This window comes from Anabrus simplex, chromosome 1 (genome assembly GCF_040414725.1).
Source record: "Anabrus simplex isolate iqAnaSimp1 chromosome 1, ASM4041472v1, whole genome shotgun sequence".
Lineage (NCBI taxonomy): Eukaryota > Metazoa > Arthropoda > Insecta > Orthoptera > Tettigoniidae > Anabrus > Anabrus simplex.
In genome coordinates this window covers 1,405,724,126-1,405,750,250 of record NC_090265.1, presented here as the reverse complement: position 1 = coordinate 1,405,750,250, position 26,125 = coordinate 1,405,724,126, and the positions used below count along the sequence as shown (strand labels likewise).

General features: G+C 38.6%; 1 protein-coding gene across 2 annotated transcripts in view; it reads right to left on the bottom strand.

Annotated features, from left to right (window-relative positions):
- The window catches only part of LOC136878996 (centrosomal protein of 78 kDa), a 411,354-nt gene extending 392,462 nt beyond the window's left edge, over nt 1-18,892 (bottom strand). For both annotated transcript variants that reach the window (XM_067152670.2, XM_067152679.2), the window contains exons 1-2: nt 18,599-18,892; nt 1,599-1,844 (exon numbers count right to left, since the gene is read on the bottom strand). In XM_067152670.2, coding sequence (XP_067008771.1) covers nt 1,599-1,842 — 244 coding nt within the window. In that variant the 5' untranslated portion in view covers nt 1,843-1,844; nt 18,599-18,892. The remainder of the gene's footprint in view (nt 1-1,598; nt 1,845-18,598) is intronic.
- Between the last annotated feature and the right edge of the window lie 7,233 nt (nt 18,893-26,125).

Below are 26,125 nucleotides of genomic sequence, written 5' to 3'. Positions count from 1 at the left end.
TTGGGTATCAAAAAATCTGACTATGAGATCCACTTGTCCTTGTTGTGTTACCTTATTGAGCGACTCATCAAAAGAAACTACATAGTCCTCACAAGTTTTCAAACTGTCTGTTAATAACTCACTGAAATGTGATGCAATACCATGATTAATCATGTAGGAACACTTACTTAAACCAAAGGTGAATTTTGATGCAATTGCACTATCTGAGAATAAAACTTTAAATGTATCACATAATCTGCACATGAACTTCTTTTGTATTTACTAGCAACAACTTCTAATGCCCATAAAATTACTGCTTTGGCTACTTCATCTGTATTAAAATAAGAAGTAGCACAGTGTACTGACTTTCCACTTTCTATCCCTGCCTCAGTCTTTACTCTTTCTGTTGAACTAACACACGGTTTGACAGCAGCATTATCAAGAGATCCATGTCCAATATCTACACTTCTTGTTTCTGTTGAACTAGTAGCTACACTTCTTAATTCTGTTGATCTAGCACTAGGTTTGACAAAAACTTATGACAATGATGGCTGTCTTGATTTAATATTCTGAAGCTGAGTGTGTTTTGGTACAGTTCTATGTGAATGAATTGCCTGGTGTCCCATATTTATTGTCCGGTACACACTGAGCCAATCTACAAACTCTGGATTAAGGGTTGAATCCAGCCACGGATAGCTGGAAGTTGTTTTTCTTGACATCTTATTTAATGCATAGGCCTAATCTGAAATAAAAGAAAAGCATGTTAATTGTACACAAAAACTATATCAAAACACAAATACATTTATCTCAGCAATGTAAAGATACCTTGTTCAGATAAAAATATACCTGTACAGCTTGGTAGGGTCAGAGCCGTCACACACTGTTCAGCATTTCAACAAACTCGTCTTGTTTGAATGCTGCTATAGCCCAAAACATGTACAATTTTAATTTTTAAAATAAAATTCAACATACCTCATCAATTAATCAATTTTCCTCACTTCAACGGGTTCACAGGTTGCAGCCTGTCATCAGTATAAATTACCTGACACATAACAAATTTGAGTCAACTTACCTGACTTTCCCTGACACACGCCAATTTTTAAAAGACTTTCCTGACAATTTTGTAATTCCCTGACAATCCCTGAATTCCCCTGACTTTCCAGGTTTATACAGGATGGTTGCCTAGTTGTACTTCCTCTTAAAACAATAATCACCACCACCACCACTTTCCAGGTTGCTGGCAACCCTGATCAGTGAACAGTTTCTTTTGAGTAGTTCCATGTGCGCATGGCAGTAAGCGATTTCCATGATTCACTGGGATGGCCCTGTTCACCAGCTTCTTAATTTCTGAAAGACTTGATACCACATGCTACCTGTACACATTGACATTGCAACAGAGTTTCTACGACTTTAGTGGACCTATGCTTATGGTCCACAGCTGGTTTCCACCATACACATGCCTGCCACTCGATATTTGAATCACACCAACCAATATCATATGTTTTAATCAAAACTTCTTTACTAACACCAAACTATATAAGATAAAATATGACTTATAAGCAATAACTAATACCAAGCACATTAATTACTTTTAAAATATTATAAATTACGATTCTCACCTTTTCTGGCTGGATGTCTACTCCTAATAGCAATGAAGTGAAGGCTTCTATCAAGACCAAGGGCCAAAAGAATTGGTCCCCATTCTTCTAACTTAACTCTATCCCCATTAAAATCCAAAGTATTTTTTGTCAGATGTGCCTTCACTCCTGAAAGGGGCATCAAATTTTGTCGTCTGCATAAACCGTCATAACAAAGACGGAAAAAGCCAGCATTTTTCTTCCTTTCCTTGGTAGATGGTATCATGTCTAGAAAGAAAGGGAATTTAAAAAAAATTCTATTATAAATAATAAGATATGGCCATTCTAAACAGAAAAGGCAGAAACCAAGAATAATTACATCAAAAGCACGAAGAGATGCCCTCTGGAAAAAAATAAAATGCTATTAGAGTTGATGCTATTGGTAGAGTAATGCTGCGGAAAATATTAGACAAAAATCATCCCTGCACTAACCTACAATTATTCCTTACAGTATGGTGTGTACCCTGCGATGTGGAAAATGGCCCTCATACGTCCATTAGCAAAGACTCAAACCCCAATGGACACCGGTGACCACCGATCCATTAACATAATTTCAACAGTAGCTAAAGGAGTAGAGTACATTGTTTACAATCAAATCATAACTTATGTGGGTGAAAACAATACTCTAGACACATTTCAATCAGGGTTTTCAAGCAATCATGCACTGCCTTACTTAAACTGACTGACGACATAAGACAAGCTATGGACGAAAGATAGACGACACTAATGGTCCTCCTCGACTTCAGCAAGGCATTTAATTCTGTAGACCATGATTTGTTAATGTCAAAACTTTACCTATTAGGTGTAATTTGAATGTACAAGTAGGTACTGTTAGCTATAGTTCAATAGTTCTACACAGTTTATGATGGGTTACTTTTTAACAATATGTAATTAGTTATCTACCTGATTCTGATACTGGTTAAGTATAATATAAGGACAACTGTCCCTAAGTTACCCAGAATAAATAAATTATCTATCTAAATCATGAGGTTTCTGTTCATCACCCATCTACTTTATGATCATCATCATCATAATTACAAATAAATAAAACAATTGTAAAAAAAAAAGAAGGAATTCTATACCGGTACATTTAGTTCCACACATTAATACTACTTCATACCTGACCAAAAGATTTTATGTATTGTAACTGTTTTTTGAAATAAAAATAGTAAAAAAAAGTATTAGTTACAAAATGCCTGTCTGACTAATGAGCTCCTTTATGTACCATCTACACAAAATCCAATCCAATGTACAGTGATACCTCTCCTCTGGGACACTTCTGAAATACATACCATACAGCCTTTTATGTCCCAAATGAAACAATAAAGAAATAACTATAAAATCAACTTATTTTTACAGACACACTCAGATACAAACATAGAGAGCTGTTTGATAGTCATAAAGCTTACTTTATCTCTTGACTATGGGCAGAACTGAGAAAGAAAAATTAGTATCGAAGACTGTACAGAAATGTACTGTATTGGTAAGATAGTAAGGACTCCACACTAGTACTCTACCTGCTAGGCCATCTGCCTAGCCCTCCCGTACAATTAGCTGTAAACAGGCACGTAAAGAAAATGTCTGGCTGATGGTACAAAGTCTTGTTACCATGGTCAATTCAACTAATACTGCAACTTTCTTATTTTCTTTACTCATTTGTCAGTTATTTGGTGCCATGGCATCTAAACATAATGTTTTGACAATTCTCAAAAAATTTGAAGTGCCCAAAAAAACTACATGCAGTGCATACTGATACTTACAGATGAATTATATGTAGGAAAGACACAAATAAGTACAAATTTGCAACAGGAAGACTACATACTAATGAAACTGTGATGAAAAATGGAAAAATGCATTTCCAGTAAAGTAATCAATTTTTATTTAAAAAGTGTACATATGTAATGCATGTTATAAATACACAGTTAGATTGGGTAACCCCTCCCTGTACAGGGCACATCCCAGATGCGGACAAATTATTATGTCCTTCGATATCCATACAAGAGATATTTCACTGAACAATGATTCTATTACAAAGCGAACGATAAGACTCTTCTTCTTCTTCTTTTCTAACATATTTCAATCCACTGCTAGATTTAGGCCTCATCCATATGCTTCCATTGTCTTCGGTCTTCAGCTACTTGGAACCAGCGTGTTCCAGCCAACAGCTTTATGTCATCCAGCCATCTCTTCTGGGGTCTTCCAATGCCTCTCTTGTGTTCCCATGGTCTCCAGTGAACAATCCTTAAATTTATACTACTGTAATATGCCATGGAAAATATAAACCCAAAAGAGTATATTTTGAACTAAACAAATTACATATAAAATAATTTACAGGTGGTAAAAGTAATAGGGCACCATTAGCTGCTAGCTTGCCTTTCAGAAGGCTGAGGTTCGAATCCTGCTCGATCCTGGGTTGGGATTTTAGCTTCAAAAATCATATGGCATCAGGAAAGGCACCCAGATTTAAAACCCCAGCCAAAATCAAAATGAGCCTGGGTTGCTCCAGTGACCCCAGAAATAACAGGGATAAAACTGAAGAAAGTTTACTCTCAAATAATACAGTGATCAAAATGCACTGGGGATATTCAAATGAGACAACTTGTTGGGGTAACTATCAAATGGTAGGTACCAATTCAGTGTTGTGATGAATGCTGGGTAATACAGGTGAACTCATGCGAAATGTCAAATTATTGGCTTCCGTTAAGGGGTTAGACTCGTGTATATTAATTTACCACCAATGGTCTTTTACAGCATATAGGATTAGAATTTGATGGGGTATATGCGTACACATTTAAACATTATTGCCAATTGAGATGGGTAGCAGCTGGCATCCACCATTCAAAAATTTTACCCATGTTTGCAAATAAGAACTATGTTGATTATGGACGAGGAGGAAGCAGTTTGATTTTCTTAACCATTACAAAATATAAGGCTTTTTTTTTTTTTTTCAAGAAAAAAGAAACTACAAAGATGTTTAATTATTTTGATGATGATGGTGATTGCTGTTTAAAGGGCCCTAACATCTAGGTCATAGTCCCCTAATGGTACGAGATGAGACGAAATGTAATGACAATTAAAATTCCAAAATTCATCCAATGACCAGAATTCAAAACATGATGATGAAGAATGAATTTATAATAATCAGCAGATCCAACTCACAATATTGAAAGTTAAAATAATTCAAATATCCATCCACAGACTAGAATTCAAAAAGATGATGAACAATGATTATGAACTTAAAACAATCAGTGGATCTGACCCATAATGCCCCACCTTCCCATAAGGTTAAGTTAAAACAATAGTATAAACTGAATGAAGGACTGCTTCCAAAGCAAAATCCTAAACCGATGATTCTTGTTGTCTAAAGGAGTCCAAAATCCAGATCAACGGCCTCTCATAATGGCACTAATCACTGGTAAGGTAGAACCATGGTGTTCCTCATGTAGCAGTACTAATGGTAGTTACGCAGATTCACAGTGTCCCTCACATAACGGTACTAAGCACAGGTATTGTACTAGTCACAAGTAACACAGGCCTATGGTGTTCCTCACATAATGGCATCACTATAGGCAACACAGACCCATTGTGTTCCTCACATTGTGGTACTAATCATGGGTGCAGCCCAGACCCATGGTGTTCCTCACATAGTGATACTAATCACAGACAATGCCCAGACATGTGGTGTTCCTCACATAATGGTACCAATCACAGGCTTCTCAGACCTGTGGTGTTCCTCAGTGGTACTAATCACAGTCAACCTAAACCCATGGTGTACCACATATAGTGGTACTAATCACGGGTACTGTAAACCCAGTGTTCCACCCACGATGATACTAATCACAAACCCATGGTGTTTCTCTCATAGCGATACTAATCGCAAGTAAAGTCGACTCATGGTGTTCCTCACATGATGGCACTAATCACATGTAATCATCCCTTTGTTGCCCCTTACGACAGGCAAGGGAATACCATGGGCGTATTTATCTGTTTTGCCCACCCAAAGGGGGTTTTAAATATTTTCTGGCTTATGAAATACCTTGATGTTCTAGACAGAGAAAGAGTGTGGTTTGTTCTCTACTTATTACGTTAGTAATAAAAATAACAGTATACCGGGTGGTTTCGCCCATCCCTTGCGATCTAGTTCTTTTTGCAACTTGCCGAATTTACCGCAATTCTGAATGATCTATAAATTTGACCGTATTAATACCTAGTCTATATTGGTCCGTATTGACTACTTAAGGTGAAAACAGGAGATATCAACCTTGTCAATAGTATTTAATATATGTTAGTTAATCTTAAATTAAAATTAATTTCAATCAAGTCTTTGAAATTGTGAAAAACTTTCACTGAAGAAGAGAATGGAAGATAGGAAACTTAAAATTTTGTATTGAAAAGGTGGACCCTTTTAAGTTTCCTATCTTCCATTCTCAGTTCAATACGGACGAAAATGAAATTCTTAGATTTAAAAGAAGAAGAGAATGATATGTTCTCAGAACATGTACGATTAATTAACATTTATTAATTTTTTTTTAATTAGTACTGACCAAGGCAAATTCCCTATCTCCTTTTCAGTTTTTTTACTGCCAATTACCTGGGATATGGCAAGGTTGCATACTTAATAGTTTTTTCAATCTGTTTATTTGGCCCTGAAATGGGCCAATGGTATTGTGGTATGGAGCTGGGCTGGACAAAGACGAGGTGGTGATGGTTTATGGCTAGGACACAGGCAATCAGTTAGCTATGTTGTACGTGTTCCAAGCTTCACAGGAAAAAGGGAGGGGGAAAACTGTGCCCCAATGGAACAATAACAACATTTAAAATGGCAAAAAGACTTCTTAACAAGCGTGTTCCGAATGAATAAGCGGGACATATTACACTGCAATCCATTTCGAAGATGTCAGTGGAACTAAGGAGCAATAAAAAAGCATTTTCTTGGTTGTTGAAGTAAATCACCAAATAACAGGCGCAAAATTACCATCTAATCGTCAAGTTCTCGCAGTTCTATTTTTCAACATACGTGAGGTTAAGTTGACTGTTAGTGAAAGCACAAATCTTGTCATTTGGGAGTGCAATATATTCTTGGAAAAGGCTAGAATACCTACCAGAGCTGTGCCTAATTGTGTTAAGAAGTTAGTGGATCTTTATCAGGTCTGACGAGAACTGCAAAAAAATAGCAAGAAGATTCAGGATTTACATAGGCGCCGCGAAGAGAACTTTCAACTTGAATTAGATAATTTATTCGATATCGCACATGCTGATGCTCTTGAAAGAATAAAAATCGCAGAAGATAAAATATTTTGGAAAAGCAAAGAGAGTCGGGGTGCCTACCGGGTGTTGACAAAAAGTTGGCTGATATTGAAGAAAGGGCCAGGCTGAGAAAACTCGCAGAAGATAAAAACAGACTAAAGCAAATGTCTTCCACGAGCTCATTGGAATCTGCAACTTTACAGACTTTTGATATACATGAAGACGTAGAAGAACAATCCACAAGCTCTGAAGAAAGCCTAGAAGAATCTCTACCATCCATATCTCAATCTGTAAGTTCTTTAGCTACGTCGACAAGAAGAGGAAGAAAAGATTTTATCACATCTAAATTAGTTGCAACTTTAGACAGATGTCAACTAAGCATCAGAGATTCTGTTAATATAATTCAGTCTGTAGTAGAAGCACTTGGTCTTAGTTCTGACAATTACCCTATCAACAAATCTTCTATTCAATGCATTCGAACACAAATGAGAAAAGGTAGAGCAAGATCCATTAAATCCGATTTTTAGAATAACGTGCCCGAAGTAGTTACTGTTCATTGGGATGGAAAATTGTTACCTGCTCTGGACGTAAGAAGTTCTAAAGAAGAACGCCTACCAATTATTATTTCATGTGACAAGGAAGAACAACTTCTTGCTGTGCCGAAGTTAGACAACTCTTCCGGCAAAGAGCAAGCGAAAGCAGTGTCAAATGCCTTTCATGACTGGAACATGGATGATAAGGTACAAATAATGTGCTGTGATACAACGGCATCTAATACACGACACTTGAACAGAGCTTGTGTGCCTTTAGAACAAAAACTAGAAAGAGAGTTGTTACTCTTTCCTTGCCGCCATCATATTTACGAACTGGTGCTCGAAAGTGTGTTTGAATCAAAGATCCAACAAATCACTAGCAGTCCTGATATTCCGCTGTTCAAAAAGTTTAGAGACAACTGGAAGAATATTAATCCTAGTGCCATCGAACCGTGCACTGATTTTCTCCAACATCTCTGTGAGGCAAATATGGTGACCTGTTTTTAATAATGAGCTGGCAAAATAAACTGTACAAGATGATTACTGCGAGCTCATTGAGCACGCTGGGTGGAGACATTAAAAATAAAATAAAAATCAGACCTCCTGGTGCAATGCATCAAGTACGATAGATAGCAAGAGCTGTTTACTCCTTAAAAATGTGTTTACTGAAGTCCCAGTTTAAAATGAGTGCTAAGGACAAGCAAGTTTTACAAGATGTTTGTTTATTCATTGTGGCAGTTTTCGTGAAGCCCTGGCTTGAATGTAGTTTGGCGATAAAAGTGCCAAATCACGATTTTTGTTTTTTAACGACCTTAAAAGATTACGAGAAAGTTGACAAGTTGATTTCCAATGCGGCTTTAAACAAGTTCAGTCAACACTTGTGGTACTTGTCAGAGGAAATAGCCATCCCTTCAATTTTTGATAATGAAGTTGATGAGCAGACTAAACAAAACATTGTACAAAACTTACCAAAAAAAAAGCTTTGGTGATTCCGGAAAGAGATATGTTCCATCGAAAGAAGAGATGTCCGGCTCTCTATATGGTCCGTAGTAGACTAGTAGGATTTAATCTGGTATTTAATTTAGAAATTTGTTTTATTTATAGGCACTACAAGTATTTTTTATCTTGTTTCAGGGAAATCTTTGAGTGATTTTGTTTCTGTCAAGAGTAAAGATTTATTTTCATGACTGAAACTTCACAGTGCTTTCCTTCAAGAAATTGTATCTTCATGGAAAGACAACGTGGCGTTTGTGGAAGCTAAAAAGAAGGTTTCTACCTTAAAAGCAGTAAATGACACAGCTGAAATAGCTGTTAAACAAATGACAGACTTTCATGGTTTGATTACCGCAGATGAAGACAGAAGCAGTTCTTATTACATTGTGTGCAAGAACATAGAAAAATTTACCCAGGAAGAGACTTTGAAAAGGAAATATCCAAATGAATAACTATAAAAATTGTATCTTTTTTGTTAATTACAAGAAGAACATTATATAAATTACTCTTTTCATTTATATTACATACGTACATTATCATTATAGACTGTTATGCCTTTCAGCGTTCAGTCTGCAAGCCTCTGAGAATTTACTAAACGTCGCCACAATCCTCGATTTGCAACTAGTGTTGTGGCCTCATTTAGTTCTATACCTCTTATCTTTAAATTGTTAGAAACCTAGTCTAACCATCGTCGTCTTGGCCTCCCTCTACTTCTCTTGCCCTCCATAGCAGAGTCCATTATTCTCCTAGGTAACCTATCCCCCTCCATTCGCCTCACATGACCCCACCACCGAAGCCGGTTTATGCGTACAGCTTCATCCATCGAGTTCATTCCTAAATTAGCCTTTATCTCCTCATTCCGAGTACCCTCCTGCCATTGTTCCCACCTGTTTGTACCAACAATCATTCTTGCTACTTTCATGTCTGTTACTTCTAACTTATGAATAAGATATCCTGAGTCCACCCAGCTTTCGCTCCCGTAAAGCAAAGTTGGTCTGAAAACAGACCGATGTAAAGATAGTTTCGCCTGGGAGCTGACTTCCTTCTTACAGAATACTGCTGATCGCAACTGCGAGCTCACTGCGTTAGCTTTACTACATCTTGATTCAATCTCACTGTATTCTGGGAGAACACACAACCTAAATACTTGAAATTATCGACCTGTTCTAGCTTTGTATCACCAATCTGACATTCAGTTCTGTTGAATTTCTTACCTACTGACATCAATTTAGTCTTCGAGAGGCTAATTTTCATACCATACTCATTGCACCTATTTTCAAGTTCCAAGATATTAGACTGCAGGCTTTCGGCACAGTCTGCCATTAAGACCAAGTCGTCAGCATAGGCCAAACTGCTTACTACATTTCCACCTAACTGAATCCCTCCCTGCCATTTTATACCTTTCAGCAGATGATCCATGTAAACTACGAACAACAAAGGTGAAAGATTACAGCCTTGTCTCATTCTACCATCAATTCTCACTGAAGCCCAATTGTCAACATAAATGCCTTTGATTGATTTTAATAATCTACCTTTAATTCCATAGTCCCCCAGTATGGTGAACATCTTTTCCCTCGATACCCTGTCATATGCTTTCTCTAGATTTACGAAACATAAACACAACTGCCTATTCCTCTCGTAGCATTTTTCAATTACCTGGCGCATACTGAAAATCTGATCCTGACAGCCTCTCTGTGGTCTGAAACCACACTGGTTTTCATCCAACTTCCTCTCAACTACTGATCGCACCCTCCCTTCCAAGATGCCAGTGAATACTTTGCCAGGTATACTAATCAATGAGATTCCTCGATAGTTGTTACAATCCTTCCTGTTCCCTTGCTTACAGATAGGTGCAATTACTGCTTTTGTCCAATCTGAAGGTACCTTACCAACACTCCACGCTAATTTTACTACTCTATGAAGCCATTTCATCCCTGCCTTCCCACTATACTTCACCATTTCAGGTCTAATTTCATCTAATCCTGCTGCCTTATAACAATGGAGTTTATTTACTATCCTTTCCACTTCCTCAAGCATAATTTCACCAACATCATTTTCCTCCTCCCCATGAGCTTGGCTGTTTGCAACACCTCCATGATTTATATTTCTCTAAAATAATTGTTTTGAGTGATCATCTACAACTACATTTAAGAGACCCTTTAAGCAGCTATTTTCTAAAACTTTTAGGCCCGTTGGCACGGGTTAAAATTAATGTAGGAAGTTGAATTCTGTACTTGGGTAACTAATAGACTAAAACACAATAACGGGGTATGCGTTTCAATAAATGAAAAAAAAAAAAAATTTGCCGCGGACGACCACGATTGAGATGGAAGGATACCATCCTACGCAGCATTATAGAAAGAAACCTGGACTGGGACACAGTGTTGGAGGAGGAGTGGTGGAAAGACCGAAGAAAGTGGAGAGGAACCATATTTGCCCCTACCCGGCTACAGCTGGATAAAGGGAAATGATAATCATGATGATGATGATGATGATGATGATGATGATGATGATGATGAGGGACACCTTAATGAACGTGGATGAAATCTTTCACTCCTTCCTTGCTCAGACATACTTTGATTATTCTATCACTAAATTAGTCTACCCTATCTGCGAGGGAGATTAAGTTGATTGATTTTTGTGAGAGAAATGGAATGATTATGGGTAACACTTGGTAGAAAGATCACTAGATATGGCTGGGGTGAAAGATGGACAAAAACAGTTATCGATTACTTTTTGGTTGAGAAAATAAATCGTAAACAGTTAACCCTTGTCTAGTCGCGCGATAATTATTACGTTACTAGTCGCGCACGGAGGTAACCTCCGGGGTTGAAAATGCGCGTCATTTTCGTCCTTTGAGATGTTGTTTTGGCATGTTCATTGGAGTATTCTTAGGTATAATTAAAAGAAAACCTTCTAAGTACTTGTAGGTTATTTTTACACAGTTTGTTTGATCTAAAATCAGAATAATGTAGACCCTAACTATGTCGAATGATCTTATGATATTAAATTCGTGAGACTCGCCCTACGACGATCACATTACATGAAATATGAAATAATATTTTTCTAAAATAAGTTTAGAAAAACAAAACAAGGTCATCGACCTCCAAAATAAATAATTATGCACTAAAATATGAGGTAATTTACTTAATCGCGCACGGATGAAACGTCCAGGTAATCTCATTAGTCACAATAATGATCCCACACTCGCGCACAGGTTGCACGACCTCGTAGAAATGCTGACAGGACGAGTCCAAATGAACAAGGAGAAGGGTATAGGGATGGGGAGACCCGCAGTTCAAATGGGAAGTTCAGCACCGTGCAAAATGTAATCGGCCCGGAGGAAATCTCCGTGAGTGACTAATTATAGGTTAATGGATGCAATAGTATTACCATGTGAGGCATTTGATGGAGACCAGACAGTAATGGTAGCAAAACTGAAAACAGGTAAAATTGTGAGAATAAAAGAAATAACACAAAGTATGGAAATTAAAAGATAAAAGAACTCAGGAGAAATTAAAACAGCACCTCCCTATATCAGAAATAGAAAGTGTAGAAGAAGAATGGACCAAATTTAAAAACACATTTGTAAGCTGTGCAGAGATTATTTGTGGCAGAACTAAGGTGAGAGTGAAGGAAAAGGAGACACCCTGGTGGAATGAAAAGGTGAAGGAGATTGTTAAACAAAAGAAGAAAGCATGGGAAGAATGGAATAGAGATAAGGAGGAAGTAAGATTAAGTATCAGGAAATTTAAAGTAGGCCTAAGTGTAAAAAAGTGGTTAATGAGGAAAAGAAAAAATATTAGGAGAGATTCACACAAGAGTGGAGAAGGATGTAAATGGTGGAAAAAGGATGTTGTATGGATTGATAAACAATGAGATAAAATAAAAAATCTACACAAAACAAGTGAAGGATGAGAGTGGAAATGTAATAACAGACCCATAGGAGATAAAGAATATGTGAAAGGACTATTTTGATAAACTCCTGAATGTGAGAAATTGTTTTGCTAGTGGCTTTACGTCGCACCGACACACAGGTCTTATGGCGACGATGGGATAGGAAAGGCCTAGGAGTTGGAAGGAAGCGGCCATGGCCTTAAGTAAGGTACAGCCCCAACATTTGCCTGGTGTGAAAATGGGAAACCATGGAAAACCATCTTCAGGGCTGCCGACAGTGGAATTCAAACCCTCTATCTCCCGGATGCAAACTCACAACCGTGCGCCCCTAACCGCACGGCCAACTCGCCCGGTAATGTGAGAAATGATCCAGAAGAGAGACTAGTGGTAAATGTGGACGATCCAGAAATGGAGATTGCAATGGCAGAGATGGAAATCACTGTTAAAACAAACGAAAACAGGAAAAGCAGCAGGGATGGATTAAATAGGTGTGGAAATAATAAAAGCAGCAGGACCTATAGGTCTACATGGCTTATATAGGCTGCTGAGGTGTATATGGAAGAAAAACCAAGTACCTGATGACTGGTAACAAGGTGTAATAATACCAGTATTTAAGAAAGGTGGGAGGAAGGTATGTGACAATTATCGAGGAATCGCACTCTAGTCACAAGTAGCCAAAATACTGGAGAGAATAACAGAAAGAAGGATGAGAGGAAGGGTGCAAAGAAATTTTTTGCTATTTGCTTTACGTCGTACCGACACAGATAGGTCTTATGGTGACGATGGGACAGGAAAGGCCTAGGAATGGGAAGGAAGCAGCCGTGGCCTTAATTAAATTACAGCCCCAGCATTTGCCTGGTGTTAAAATGGGAAACCATGGAAAACCATCTTCAGGGCTGCCGACAGTGGGGTTCGAACCCACTATCTCCCGGATGCGAGCTCACATCTGCGCGCTCCTAACCGCACGGCCAACTCGCCCGGTACAAGGAAATTTAGAAGAAGAGCAGTACGGATTTTGACAGGGCAGGTCAACAATAGAATCTTCTATTTACCATGAGATTACTGATGGAAAAACAGTGGGAATATGGAAAAGATCTGATGATGACATTCCTTGATCTAGAGAAGGCATACGATAGTGTCAGTAGCAGCTGGTGCATAAAATCAGTTGTGTGCTGTAACCCATCCCCCCTCCAAACAATAAAATTATTGAGAAACACACTGGTATGCGGTTTTCAAGAGGCCCTCCACTTAGTTTTCCACACTGAGAAGCATGCAAACCACCCCAACACATATACATATCCCTCATAAAAAAACTATAAAACTATATAATTAAACACACAATAACACCTGCAATGGCAAAATATTCACTAACTCAAACACTTGGTGTAAGTGCGCAAAAAAAGAACTTCTCAATGTTACCAAAATCATTGAAATAAAACCAGCAATGTCGTAATGCAATATTACATGTTATGTTTATATAGTGACATTAATAAACTAGACATTTTTATTAAAGAAAATCACAATATCATGTCTTTATTTTGACAACATAAAAAATTCAATTTTTATAGTTCATCAATTTACAAAGGTGGCTATGGAATAGGCAAGTTGGGAGTATTCTATCCTCTTTGGTATTAAAAGACCTGGCACGAACAGCTCTACAGTACTTTGTTTTCTCGTTTGCTTTGAGCGATCCCCTCTTAAATACTACCGATAAGTCAAGACGGTGCCACCTGCCACGTTCTTATTTCGGTCGTAATGCAAGTGCGACTAGTGCTGCGTCTCTGTGGTCAAACGAAGAATCACTGTGAAGTGATGTCTAGGCTGTTGTTTCCACAGCCTATCGGAGAAGTTGGGCACGCATGCGCAAAAGGCAGAGTTCCTACTTTCCGGCTAAAAGCTTTAGAAATTCTTGCTGAGCTGTGATCGCACAGCCCAGCACAGCCACCCGGTGTGAAGCACATGACTAGTTACCTGGTTGTGAGGGGAGTTGAATAATTTCCTATTCTTTGGCTGACGTCTTTTTCAATGCACTGTATTTGATTGCAGATAATATTTTTAAAGTAATTTATTTTTCAAATAGGCAATGTGCTGCAGCACTTCAGCACATAAGGTACGGCTGCCCCTGGATAGTGTTAATAGAGGAAAGGTGTGGGAAATCCTGAAAAGAAAAGGATGTGGAAGGCAATCAATGGAACCAGTGAAAGCAATGTATAAGAATTGTTCCAGTTGTATCCAGACTCCAGTGGGGAGATCAGATTGGTTTAGAAAGCGAACTGGACTAAGACAGGGAAGTGTATTGTCTCCACTTATGTTTATAATGGTTATGGATGAAATTCTAAAGGAAAAAAGGCAAAATACAGAGGGGGATATGAAAATATTGTTGTTTGCAGATGATATAGTGATCGGGTGAGTCAACAATACAGAAGTGCATTTTTTAAATATTTTTTTGCTATTTGCTTTACGTCCCACCGACACAGATAGGTCTTATGGCAACGATGGGATAGGTAGGCCTAGGAGTGGGAAGGAAGCGGCCGTGGCCTTAATTAAGGTACAGCCCCAGCATTTGCCTGGTGTGAAAATGGGAAACCATGAAAAACCATCTTCAGGGCTGCCGACAGTGGAGTTCGAACCCACTATCTCTCGGATGCAAGCTCACAGCTGCACGACCCTAACCGCATGGCCAACTCGCCCAGTGAGATACAGAAGTGCAAATCCCACTAGAAGCTTTAAATGACAATAGTGAGAAATATGGTATGAAAATCAATGTGGAGAAGAGCAAAACAGTGGTGACAACAAGAGAAGATGGAGAAGGAAAAGGAGTCGTTAGTATCAGGGGACAAAACCTTGAGACGGCTGAATTTTCTCAGGGGTTAATATCTGCGCACTGAATGTGGACGACAGTGAATATGGTTTTGTTTATTGTAACATGTTCCAGTTTGTATTATTCGCACACTTATTAGTGATAGTTTTTTGTACTGGACTGAGGAGTAAGGAGGGAGCACTGCCGGTTCCAGTAATATGATCGATCTATATGAATTTTCTAAACCTTTAATATCTTAAGCCAACAACTGTGTCACACGCACATTAGGCTATATAACATTACATAACATTTCTCGATGCGAATCTTGTTCCTAGCATGAATTCTATAGTTTGGCTTTGGTGTGTAAACAACAACAGTACGAGAACGTAAAGTGTATGCCAGATGTCGCACAGTGATGCATAAGCGATTCTTAATTTGTGTTTCAAAGGTTGCCAATACGAATCTCGAAGATAACCGAGTTCGACCGATTCAGCACGGGTGTCCATATATCACTAAAAGGTGCACTTTATACTTTAGTTATACTTTACTTACTTTAGCCTAGTTAGTGACACTTTAGTTAGTTTCGTTTATGCTTTAGGTTGTAAAGATTTAATATGGTTAAATTAGGGCATTTCAGTTTTTATACTGTTACCATAAATAAAATGTAAATTGTTGAAATTCTTACACTGTAAAATTGTAAAAATTATATTGTAAATTAGTATTGTACTCATTATATACATGAAGTGGTTAAGTGTAAGAAAGGGCCAGGAGCCCTAACATCGCCACAATAAAGTTGCTTTAATAATAATAGTAATAATAATAATAATAATATTAATGGAAGACCAAAGAAATAGGATTTAAATGAGAACTTCCACAGCTCTTTATGCTTTTAGGAAAGTAGCAAATGCCATTTCAAAACAAATTTGTTTTGTTAAAAAAGAAAACTGACGTTTTTAATGCTGCATAACTTTTAAACTATCAACATAATAATCTAAGATTAGCAGATTTTCTTATTGCACATTTAAGTATTCAGCACACCAAATGTAATAATAATCAGGTGATGTGGAACTCATTGATTTTTTTAATTTGATATGGATATACCCAAGAATGTATATTACCGTAATATTATTCATTTAACACAATTCTGAAAACCGAAGTAGGCTATACAAGCCCTAAAAAAAACAGGATGAGAAGAACAAGGAGAGTGGTTGGGGAGGGTACCCACATGATCTACTTTCGATGCTTCTTGTTTAAAGGGGCCTAACATCAAGGTCATCAGCCCAATCTAATTTTAATGGAAGGAAAGTGATATTAAAACTTAATAAATAGTGTAAACAGGAGAGTGTAAAATAATACATAGGCCTAATCTGTTTCAAAAGAACTAAATTTAGCATCTCAAAAAATTATGTATTGCTTAGTCCATACACTAGCCAAGCCACTCTCGAGTTTTACCACTCTTGGCTCAAAACAAAAAATTGAGATCATCAATTTAAAAAAAACAATTGCTTTATAAACGATAGTTTGCTCTTATGTTTTTAATCTGTTTTAATAATGGTATTAGCTTTTATTAGACTTTACATAAAGTTAAAGCAATATATTCAGAAAAACATTAACATTAAACATGAAATTAAAAATCATATCAAAAATAAGAATCCCAAAAACGATGGTGTCAATAGTACCCCCACGTGAACAGTGTAATCTGTACGTTATCTACAGTATATGTGACAGGGGAAAAGATGAATACGCTTTAGTGCTAAATATAAATATTGCTGTACTTTGTAGCGATGATTTTCATACAGAATACAGGAACAAATTTATTAGTTCCTCAAGTAACTGCAGACTGAATGGAAATATACGAAAAAGATACTTTTCTTAAATTACCATGGGAAAAGAATAGCATCAACATGAGTTAACCGTCTCCAGTTGCCCAGGTGCGGTGTAAGAGCACTCGCCAATTCAGTCGATTCAGGTACCATTGTTCTTCCTGTACTTTGTTCCAATCCACTCCTCTATGTTCTAGATCTTGCTTGACTTATATGGCCATACCATTTCATTCTTGATCTGATTATGGTATTACATAACGATTCTCTTATTTGAATCTCCTGGCGAATCCTCTCGTTCTGGGCCTTATCTCTCCTGGATTTTTGTAGCATTGTCCGGAGGAATTTCATTTCTGCAGCTTGGAGTTTACTTTTATCTCTGTCTGTGATGATACAAGTTTCAAGGCCATAGGTTGTTATGGGCAAGAAGTAAGCTTGATAACATGTTCGTTTGGCTAGTATTGGAATCTAGCTGTCCCAGAGAAGGCTTCTAACCTGCTACCGTATGTGACAGTACACGATACAACCTGCGACTGTCAGGCGGCTAATACCAAACCTAGCAAACTAATGATGAATCAACGACTACGGGCGGAGCTCTCCTTAAGAGGTTGAGTGAAACCTGTGTAGAGGAAATGCCACAAGAAAATGAAAATCCACAGCCTGTTTCCAGTCATTCGACCGGGTCAGGAATGGAATGAATGAAGCCCCCATCTAGCGCGAGGATAGGAAATGTGCCAGCTGCCGAAACCTGTCGCACTCCTCTGGGGCAATGATTAATAAATGTTAGATGAAATGATATTGGAGTGTGTTGCTGGAATGAAACACGACAGAGGAAAACCGGAGTACCCGGAGAAAAACCTGTCCCGCCTCTGCTTTGTCCAGCACAAATCTCATATAGTGTGACCGGGATTTGAACCACAGAAACCAGCGGTGAGTCGCTGGCGCGCTGCCGCCTGAGCCACGGAGGCTACACTGGACGAAATGCCACATAAATTCACTAAAAAAAACTGCCGCCTTGTTAAGGCAGGGGACTGCTGAAGGTTAAGGGAGATTGCCCTGACAGAAATCCCATTTTGTGTTAAGCCTAGTAAGTCAATGAGAGAGTAATTGGTGTCAACTTGCAAAACTAAAAAGAGAAAAGAATAGAAACAGGATAAAATTCGTATCCTATGGGCTGCTTAAAAACTACGGCACAATAAAAAACGGAACATTTACGAACTAAAAGAACTCCTGCTAGCCTAATCTCTTATCAGAAATGGAAAGTAGTTTAAAATATATACTGGTAACTCGACTTAAAAAAAAAAAAAAATGAAAATTAAGCAAAAAGAAATTAGGCCCTAAACTGACACATCAATTTCTTTGGCACTTTTATACTTACTTTCAGTTTTTTCCTGTCACCTCTATATAGCATATAACCTACAGATTACACTGTTCTCACTTTCACTCAGGTGTACTATTAAGGTGGTTGACACTGTAGTTTTTGGGAGTAATTAAATATAAATCACACAATATCCCAACCAAACATATACATTAGGAAATTAGATAAACGCGAGCCAAACTATGGGTGCATTCAGCAGCTTCGGATTAACATAATAGTTTTCTCTCCCCAAGTTTATCCCAGACGTAAGTCAAACTCCATCTGCCAGTAAAAGTACCTATTAACACAACGAGTGAGTCTACTAATAACCTCACCTCAGTCTCCGAGATAGTGAATTTAAGCAGCTTCATGAAATACGTTATAAGTGTCTTGCAGGCAAAGTTCATGGAATCGTTTGAAATTGATTGATAACACCTGCAAACAGTATGGTAGTAGACATTCCCGCAGCCATCGACGTTTAATTACTCAAATATTCGTAATGAATTAAAATAACATTTCTAAAGATACATGTCGTTTGGCGGGTTAAGAACGTCAACACTCAACAATTATGATGTTCTTGGGTCGATTTCCACATCGTCAAAGAAAAGAATAAAGATCCAATTACCCAAGAGAATGATTATACAGGTAATTTCAAAACATACGGGCAACCGGAAGCAAACAAGCCGAAGGTACAACATGAATAACGAATCCAGCATTGCCAACATCGGCCATCTGGCCGGGAAAGTACAAAACCGCAAAATGATCTTTTTTTTTTTTTTTTTAAGAGAGAATAGTACAGCATCTAAGTGCTAGAAAGAGGACTATAGACAGACTATAGCAAGACTGTTGCCTACGAGATACACAAGGCCGGGAAATACAGCACACTAGACTCGTCCTCGAGATACTTCCGACAAGTGCCGCTAGAGTCCTCTTTACTGATCTGTCTCGCCCGCTCAATGCAACACGTTCGAATATGAAAAATTATAAAAATTCATTAAAAATAGTAATTCAGAAGGCAGCAAACAGATATGAGATCAAAGATAGACCAAGAGCAATTGTTTGACTTATTTTCTACAACGTATTTCTTACAATATGCTTAAACAAAATAAGTAATTCACGAAAGTAGCAGAGAAATCTGATAGCGAGTTTGTCACTTCTTACCGATTCCTTTAATTGTGCCTCAGAGTATCCGCTAACAGGATCGAGATAGCGGTCATAAATAACTTTGGGTTTAATCGCCCTTTCACCAATTATCAGCGATCCAATCTTTTCCTCCGCACATTTGATGTTTTGATATTCGAATTGAAGCCATGTTTGGCGAGCGATGTTATGCCCGTTTCGCCATTAGTAAATCCTATATAATTTTTTAGCGTCTTCTCATACGGTAGAATTAGGCAGTGCAAGGATCACAGAAACCCCCGGAGGTCCGGGTTCGATTTCCGGCTCTGCCACGAAATTTGAAAAGTGGTACGAGGCTGGAACGGGATCCACTCAGCCTCGAATGGTCAACTGAGTAGAGGTGGGTTCGATTCCCACCTCAGCCAACCTCGAAGTGGTTTTCCGTGGTTTCCCACTTCTCCTCCAGGCAAATGCGGGGATAGTACCTAACTTAAGGCCACGGCCGCTTCCTTCCCTCTTCCCTGCCTCTCCTTTCCAATCTTCCCATTCCACCACAAGATCCGTTTCAGCACAGCAGGTGAGGCTACCTGGGCGAGGTACTGGTTATCCTCCCCAGCTGTATTCCCCGACCCAAAGTCTGGACCTCCAGGACACTACCCTTGAGGCGGTAGAGGTTTGATCCCCCGCTGAATCCGAGGGAAAAACCGACCCTGGAGGGTAAACGGATGAAGAAAAGAAAATTAAATTCGTTCTAACAGGAATAAAACTCCTAAACGACCAGTTTTAGCATGCTTTTCAATTTGGTTTGCTTTTTGGTCAAATTCAGACACCGTAAGACTTTTTTTTTTCTGATTTCAACTAACTACTAAACGTTTTCATTCCTCTTAGATGGTGACACCGTCTCTCAGGCCGGGAGATTTATTACGGTGAAGGAGATGTGCGGAGAAGGTGAGGGGGTGGGCGGCCGTGGCCTATATTACGAACTGTTCCGGCATTCACCTTAGTTCAGGAGAATGGAAAACCACGGAAAACAATTCCCAGGACAGCCGACGGGTGTGACCACGCGTGAAGTCCGGCACTGTGCCCCAGACCCGTCTCCCGAATGCAGAGGCATAGAACTATGGTAAAGCCGTAGCCAACTTTCCTCTGCTCGGTTGGCCGGTCAGAGTACAGAGCATATGGGACAACAACCCACTCTGTATCTACCGACACTGATTTCATTACCCGTATCGTACTTCTCAATTTAAAGGTTGTTTTCTGTAAACCGGTATTTAATTTTCTCATCCGTATATTTTTTAGATTTAACAGAGATACTCGTAGACTTTCTTTGATATAGAAACGAGACTTGTATTCCTTTTTCATTTGTGGCTGACATATAAAGATATGGTATGTTCATCGGTATCTGAATCGGAACTGTTACTAAATTTTAATGGCAATACATCATTTATGGGAACTGGACGCTTCGTGCGTTTGACATTTTCTTGTTTGTAAACAGGATACACGATGAAAATAGAACGAATTTTGATTGATGTGCTTACACTGAAATCTGTTTTATGAGAAGAATTGCTAGGTACCTAAAGAGATCCTACTATATCACCTTGCCTAGAAATAGTTTGCTACCATTTCTCCCTTAAACCGCACTTGGAAGGGAAACTATGGAACGTCAATTTTCATGCCTTTTTAGTGTCATCCGAAATACAGAGAGGTACAAAAGAGTGCACCTTCTTCTCAACCTCACAGACACTCACCGACAGAAACCATATTCACAATAAATTGCACAAAATCAACACATAATCACAATTACTCCGCATATCACAATGTTAAAGTCCGCTAAGAACAGAACGGAACCAGACATCTTGCGGCCAAACAGTGAACACGGTCGGGCCAGCTTTTCAGAGACAAATTAGTAGCTATATCACGGCCTTGTATATTTCTTTCTTTCTTTCTTTTTTCCTTTCTTTCTTTCTTTCTTTCTTTCTTTCTTTCTTTCTTTCTTGATATCTGATTGGGCTCGGTATTTAACTAAAACCCAGTTCCAATAGACTTCTATATATGTCGTAGGTAACGGCAAGACCGACTACAATCCTCAGACTTTCATGCTACTCTCGATCGTCCAAAGATGGCGAATCGAGTAGCCGGACATGTCAGAAATGTGGCCATGTTTTGATTATCGTATGTAGTCGGTGTAATTTCGTGGAAGTTGACGATAAGTGTTAGTTTATTTGTAGAATATAAGTGTGCGAGTGTATTTATGTGAGTCAGTGGAATCTTAGGATCTGTAATTATACGCAGTAATGCAGGAATGTGTTTGTTTTGATCCTGTTATGAACCAGGTATAACGGTTTAAGTGTATCTATGGCAATGTCTCCTACAACTATTCTTATGTTTTCTACGGAATAAAACATTAAGAGAGAAAATGATTAGGAATACACACCGTGATTATTTTGAAGTCGATGACAAAACTGTAGTGTGCATACATCATTTTGAGAACAAATCTTAGGTTAGGGAAGTATTTTAACTAATTCCAAATGGTGAACCTGTTCGTGTTCCTCGAAAAAATATTCATTTAGATATAATATAATTGATACGGTGATATTCCGTCAGTGTCTACGTGACCGAGCTCGACAGCTGCAGTCGCTTAAGTGCGGCCAGTATCCAGTATTCGGGAGATAGTAGGTTCGAACCCCACTGTCGGCAGCCCTGAAAATGGTTTTCCGTGGTTTCCCATTTTCACACCAGGCAAATGCTGGGGCTGTACCTTAATTAAGGCCACGGCCGCTTCCTTCCCACTCCTAGCCCTTTCCTGTCCCATCGTCGCCATAAGACCTATCTATGTCGGTGCGACGTAAATAAACTAGGAAAGTGTCTATGTGCTTCAAAATTTCGAGTGATTTAGATGCAAGTGTATTTTTCAATAATCTATAGTTGCCTGCGGAAATGTTTGGCTGGATCTTGGAGTATAACAGTACTTATTAGTGTGACAGATGGAGCAATCTGTATACTGTTAGACAGAAGAAATAGTGACTTGGAGGGATTAGCTGGGTCTGTAAAGCAGGGTTTTACACTACCAACACATTCTGATTCGTGCTGTGGTTATCTGTTATCAAGCAGATTACACCGAACTGAAGCTCGTACACGTGGTTAAATATCAATTTTTAGAGTCAATAGAGTTTTTGCACTCATGTTCTTTAATTGGCAAAACCTATTATATCTTTAGTGTCTGAACGTTTCATTACTAAGGTTACCATCATTGTGTGAAGTGCCGCCATGCAATATGTCAACATTATGTTAGCATTAACTGGGCCATTCACTGGGTTAACAATCATTTCGGGTGTACTTGGGCTGATCGGCTCAGACGGTTAAAACGCTGGCCCTTCTGACCCCAAGTTGGCAAGTTCGATCCTGGCTCAGTCTGGTGGTATTTGAAAGTGCTCAAATACGTCAGCCTCAAATCGGTAGATTTACTGGCACGTAAAAGAACTTCTTCGAGACTAAATTCCGACACTTCGGAGTCTCCAAAAACAGTAAAAACGAAGTTAGCGGGACGTAAAGCCAATAACATTATTATTTCGGGCGTACTTCCTTTTCGTTGGGTACCGAATATAATAAATTCTCCACCACTTCAAAACTAAGGCAACATGTATCATAGTTCTCATGAGAGCGAATTAATTGAGGAATTATGCACGTTTATTTATTTTGAACCATTCAAAATGAAGTTAAAAATTTCATTTTAACAGTAGATGTATTTTCATCTAGCCAGCAAAGTGAAATATAAGAGAAAACATTGTTTGACTAACTGAAATTTCTAAATAATCAGTGGCGACACTACTTGGAGTCATTTGAGGCAATGCCTACCCTAAGAGATATGATTAAACATAAATATCGTAACAAATTCATCTGCTGTTTTTATTGTGTTAAATTAACAATAACCTCTTTGATATGTGCTACATGAGGACAGCAGATGATGTGCTTCGCTGATCGCCCCGCTAGATGGCGACAGCAGACCACTTGTTCTGACAGGGAGGCAGTCAGTAAGTTGTCTCACCCAGGATTTTTTATTTTATTTCCCTTCAGTCACCTTGTTGACTGTCGCGGGATGGTGGACGGAAGTTAGGTTTACCGCCCGCACTCCGCTCTCCGCAAAGGTCTAGACCCCAGAGAGGCAAGCCTCCTGTGTTATTTGAGAGCGTAGTAACTCCCAGCGCGAAGGTGACAATGAAGTACCGGTAACCCATTGTTAAGTGCGTGCGTTTTCCTTTGGAATTAGTGGGAAATCTGTGCATTAGGTTATTGGCTTTATTTGTAACAATTCAGACATCAAACAATCAATACTGATCTGCATTTAGGGCAGTCGCCCAGGTGGCAGATTCCCTATCTGTTGCTTTCCTAGCCTTTTCCGAAATGATTTCAAAGAAATTGGAAATTTATTGAACATCTCCCTTGGTAGGTTATTCCAATCCCTAACTCCCCTTCCTATAAATGAATATTTGCCCCAGTTGGTCCTCTTGAATTCCAAATTTATCTTCATATCGTGATCTTTCCTACTTTTATAAACGCCATTCAAACCTATTCGTCTACTAATGTCATTCCACGCCATCTCTCCGCTGACAGCTCGGAACATACCACTTAGTCGAGCAGCTCTTCTTCTTTCTCTCAATTCTTCCCAACCCAAACATTGCAAAATTTTTGTAACGCTACTCTTTTGTCGTAAAACACCCAGAACAAATCGAGCTGCTTTTCTTTGGATTTTTTCCAGTTCTTGAATAAGGTAATCCTGGTGAGGGTCCCATGAACTGGAACCATACTCTAGTTGGGGTCTTACCAGAGACTTATATGCCCTCTCCTTTACATCCTTACTACAACCCCTAAACACCCTCATAACCATGTGTAGAGATCGGTACCCTTTATTTACAATCCCATTTATGTGATTACCCCAGTGAAGATCTTTCCTTATATTAACACCTAGATACTTACAATGATCCCCAAAAGGAACTTTCAACCCATCAACGCAGTAATTAAAACTGAGAGGACTTTTCCTATTTGTGAAACTCACAACCTGACTTTTAGCCCCGTTTATCAACATACCATTGCCTGCTGTCCATCTCACAACATTTTCGAGGTCACGTTGCAGTTGCTCACAATCTTGTAACTTACTTATCACTCTAAAGAGAATAACATCATCCGCAAAAAGCCTTACCTCCGATTCCACTACTTTACTCATATCATTTATATATATAAGAAAACATAAAGGTCCGATAACACTGCCCTGAGGAACTCCCCTCCCAACTATTACAGGGTCAGACAAAGTTTCACCTACTCTAACTCTCTGAGATCTATTTTCTAGAAATATAGCAACCCATTCAGACACTCTTTTGTCTAGTCCAATTGCACCCATTTTTGCCAGTAGTCTCCCATGATCCACCCTATCAAATGCTTTAGACATGTCAATCGCGATACAGTCCATTTGACCTCCAGAATCCAAGATATCTGCTATATCTGGCTGGAATCCTACAAGTTGAGCTTCAGTGGAATAACCTTTCCTAAAACCGAATTGGCTTCTATCGAACCAGTTATTAATTTCACAAACATGTCTAATATAATCAGAAAGAATGCCTTCCCAAAGCTTACATACAATGCATGTCAAACTTACTGGCCTGTAATTTTCAGCTTTATATCTGTCACCCTTTCCTTTATACACAGGGGCTACTATAGCAACTCTCCATTCATCTGGTATAGCTCCTTTGACAAAACAATAATCAAATAAGTACTTCAGATATGGTACTACATTCCAATCCATTGTCTTTAGTATATTCCCAGAAATCTGATCAATTCCAGCCGCTTTTCTAGTTTTCAACTTTTGTATCTTATTGTATATGTCATTGTTATCATATGTAAATTTTATTACTTCTTTGGCCTTAGTCTCTTCCTCTATCTCGACATTATCCTTGTAACCAACAATCTTTACATACTGCTGACTGAATACTTCTGCCTTTTGAAGATCCTCACATACACACTCCCCTTGTTCATTAATTATTCCTGGAATGTCCTTCTTGGAACCTGTTTCTGCCTTAAAATACCCATACATACCCTTCCATTTTTCACTAAAATTTGTATGACTGCCAATTATGCTTGCCATCATGTTATCCTTAGCTGTCTTCTTTGCTAGATTCAATTTTCTAGTAAGTTCCTTCAATTTCTCCTTACTTCCACAGACATTTCTAACTCTATTTCTTTCCAGTCTGCACCTCCTTCTTAGTCTCTTTATTTCTCTATTATAATAAGGTGGGTCTTTACCATTCCTTACCACCCTTAAAGGTACAAACCTGTTTTCGCATTCCTCAACAATTACTTTAAACCCATCCCAGAGTCTGTTTACATTTTTATTTACCGTTTTCCACCGATCATAGTTACTTTTTAGAAACTGCCACATACCTGCTTTATCAGCCATATGGTACTGCCAAACAGTCCTACTTTTAAGACCTTCCTTTCTATCGCATTTATTTTTAACTACCACAAAAACAGCTTCATGATCACTAATACCATCTATTACTTCAGTTTCCCTATAGAGCTCATCTGGTTTTATCAGCACCACATCAAGGATATTTTTCCCTCTGGTTGGTTCCATCACTTTCTGAATCAGCTGTCCTTCCCATATTAACTTATTTGCCATTTGTTGGTCATGCTTCCTGTCGTTCGCATTTCCTTCCCAATTGACATCTGGCAAATTCAGATCTCCCGCTACA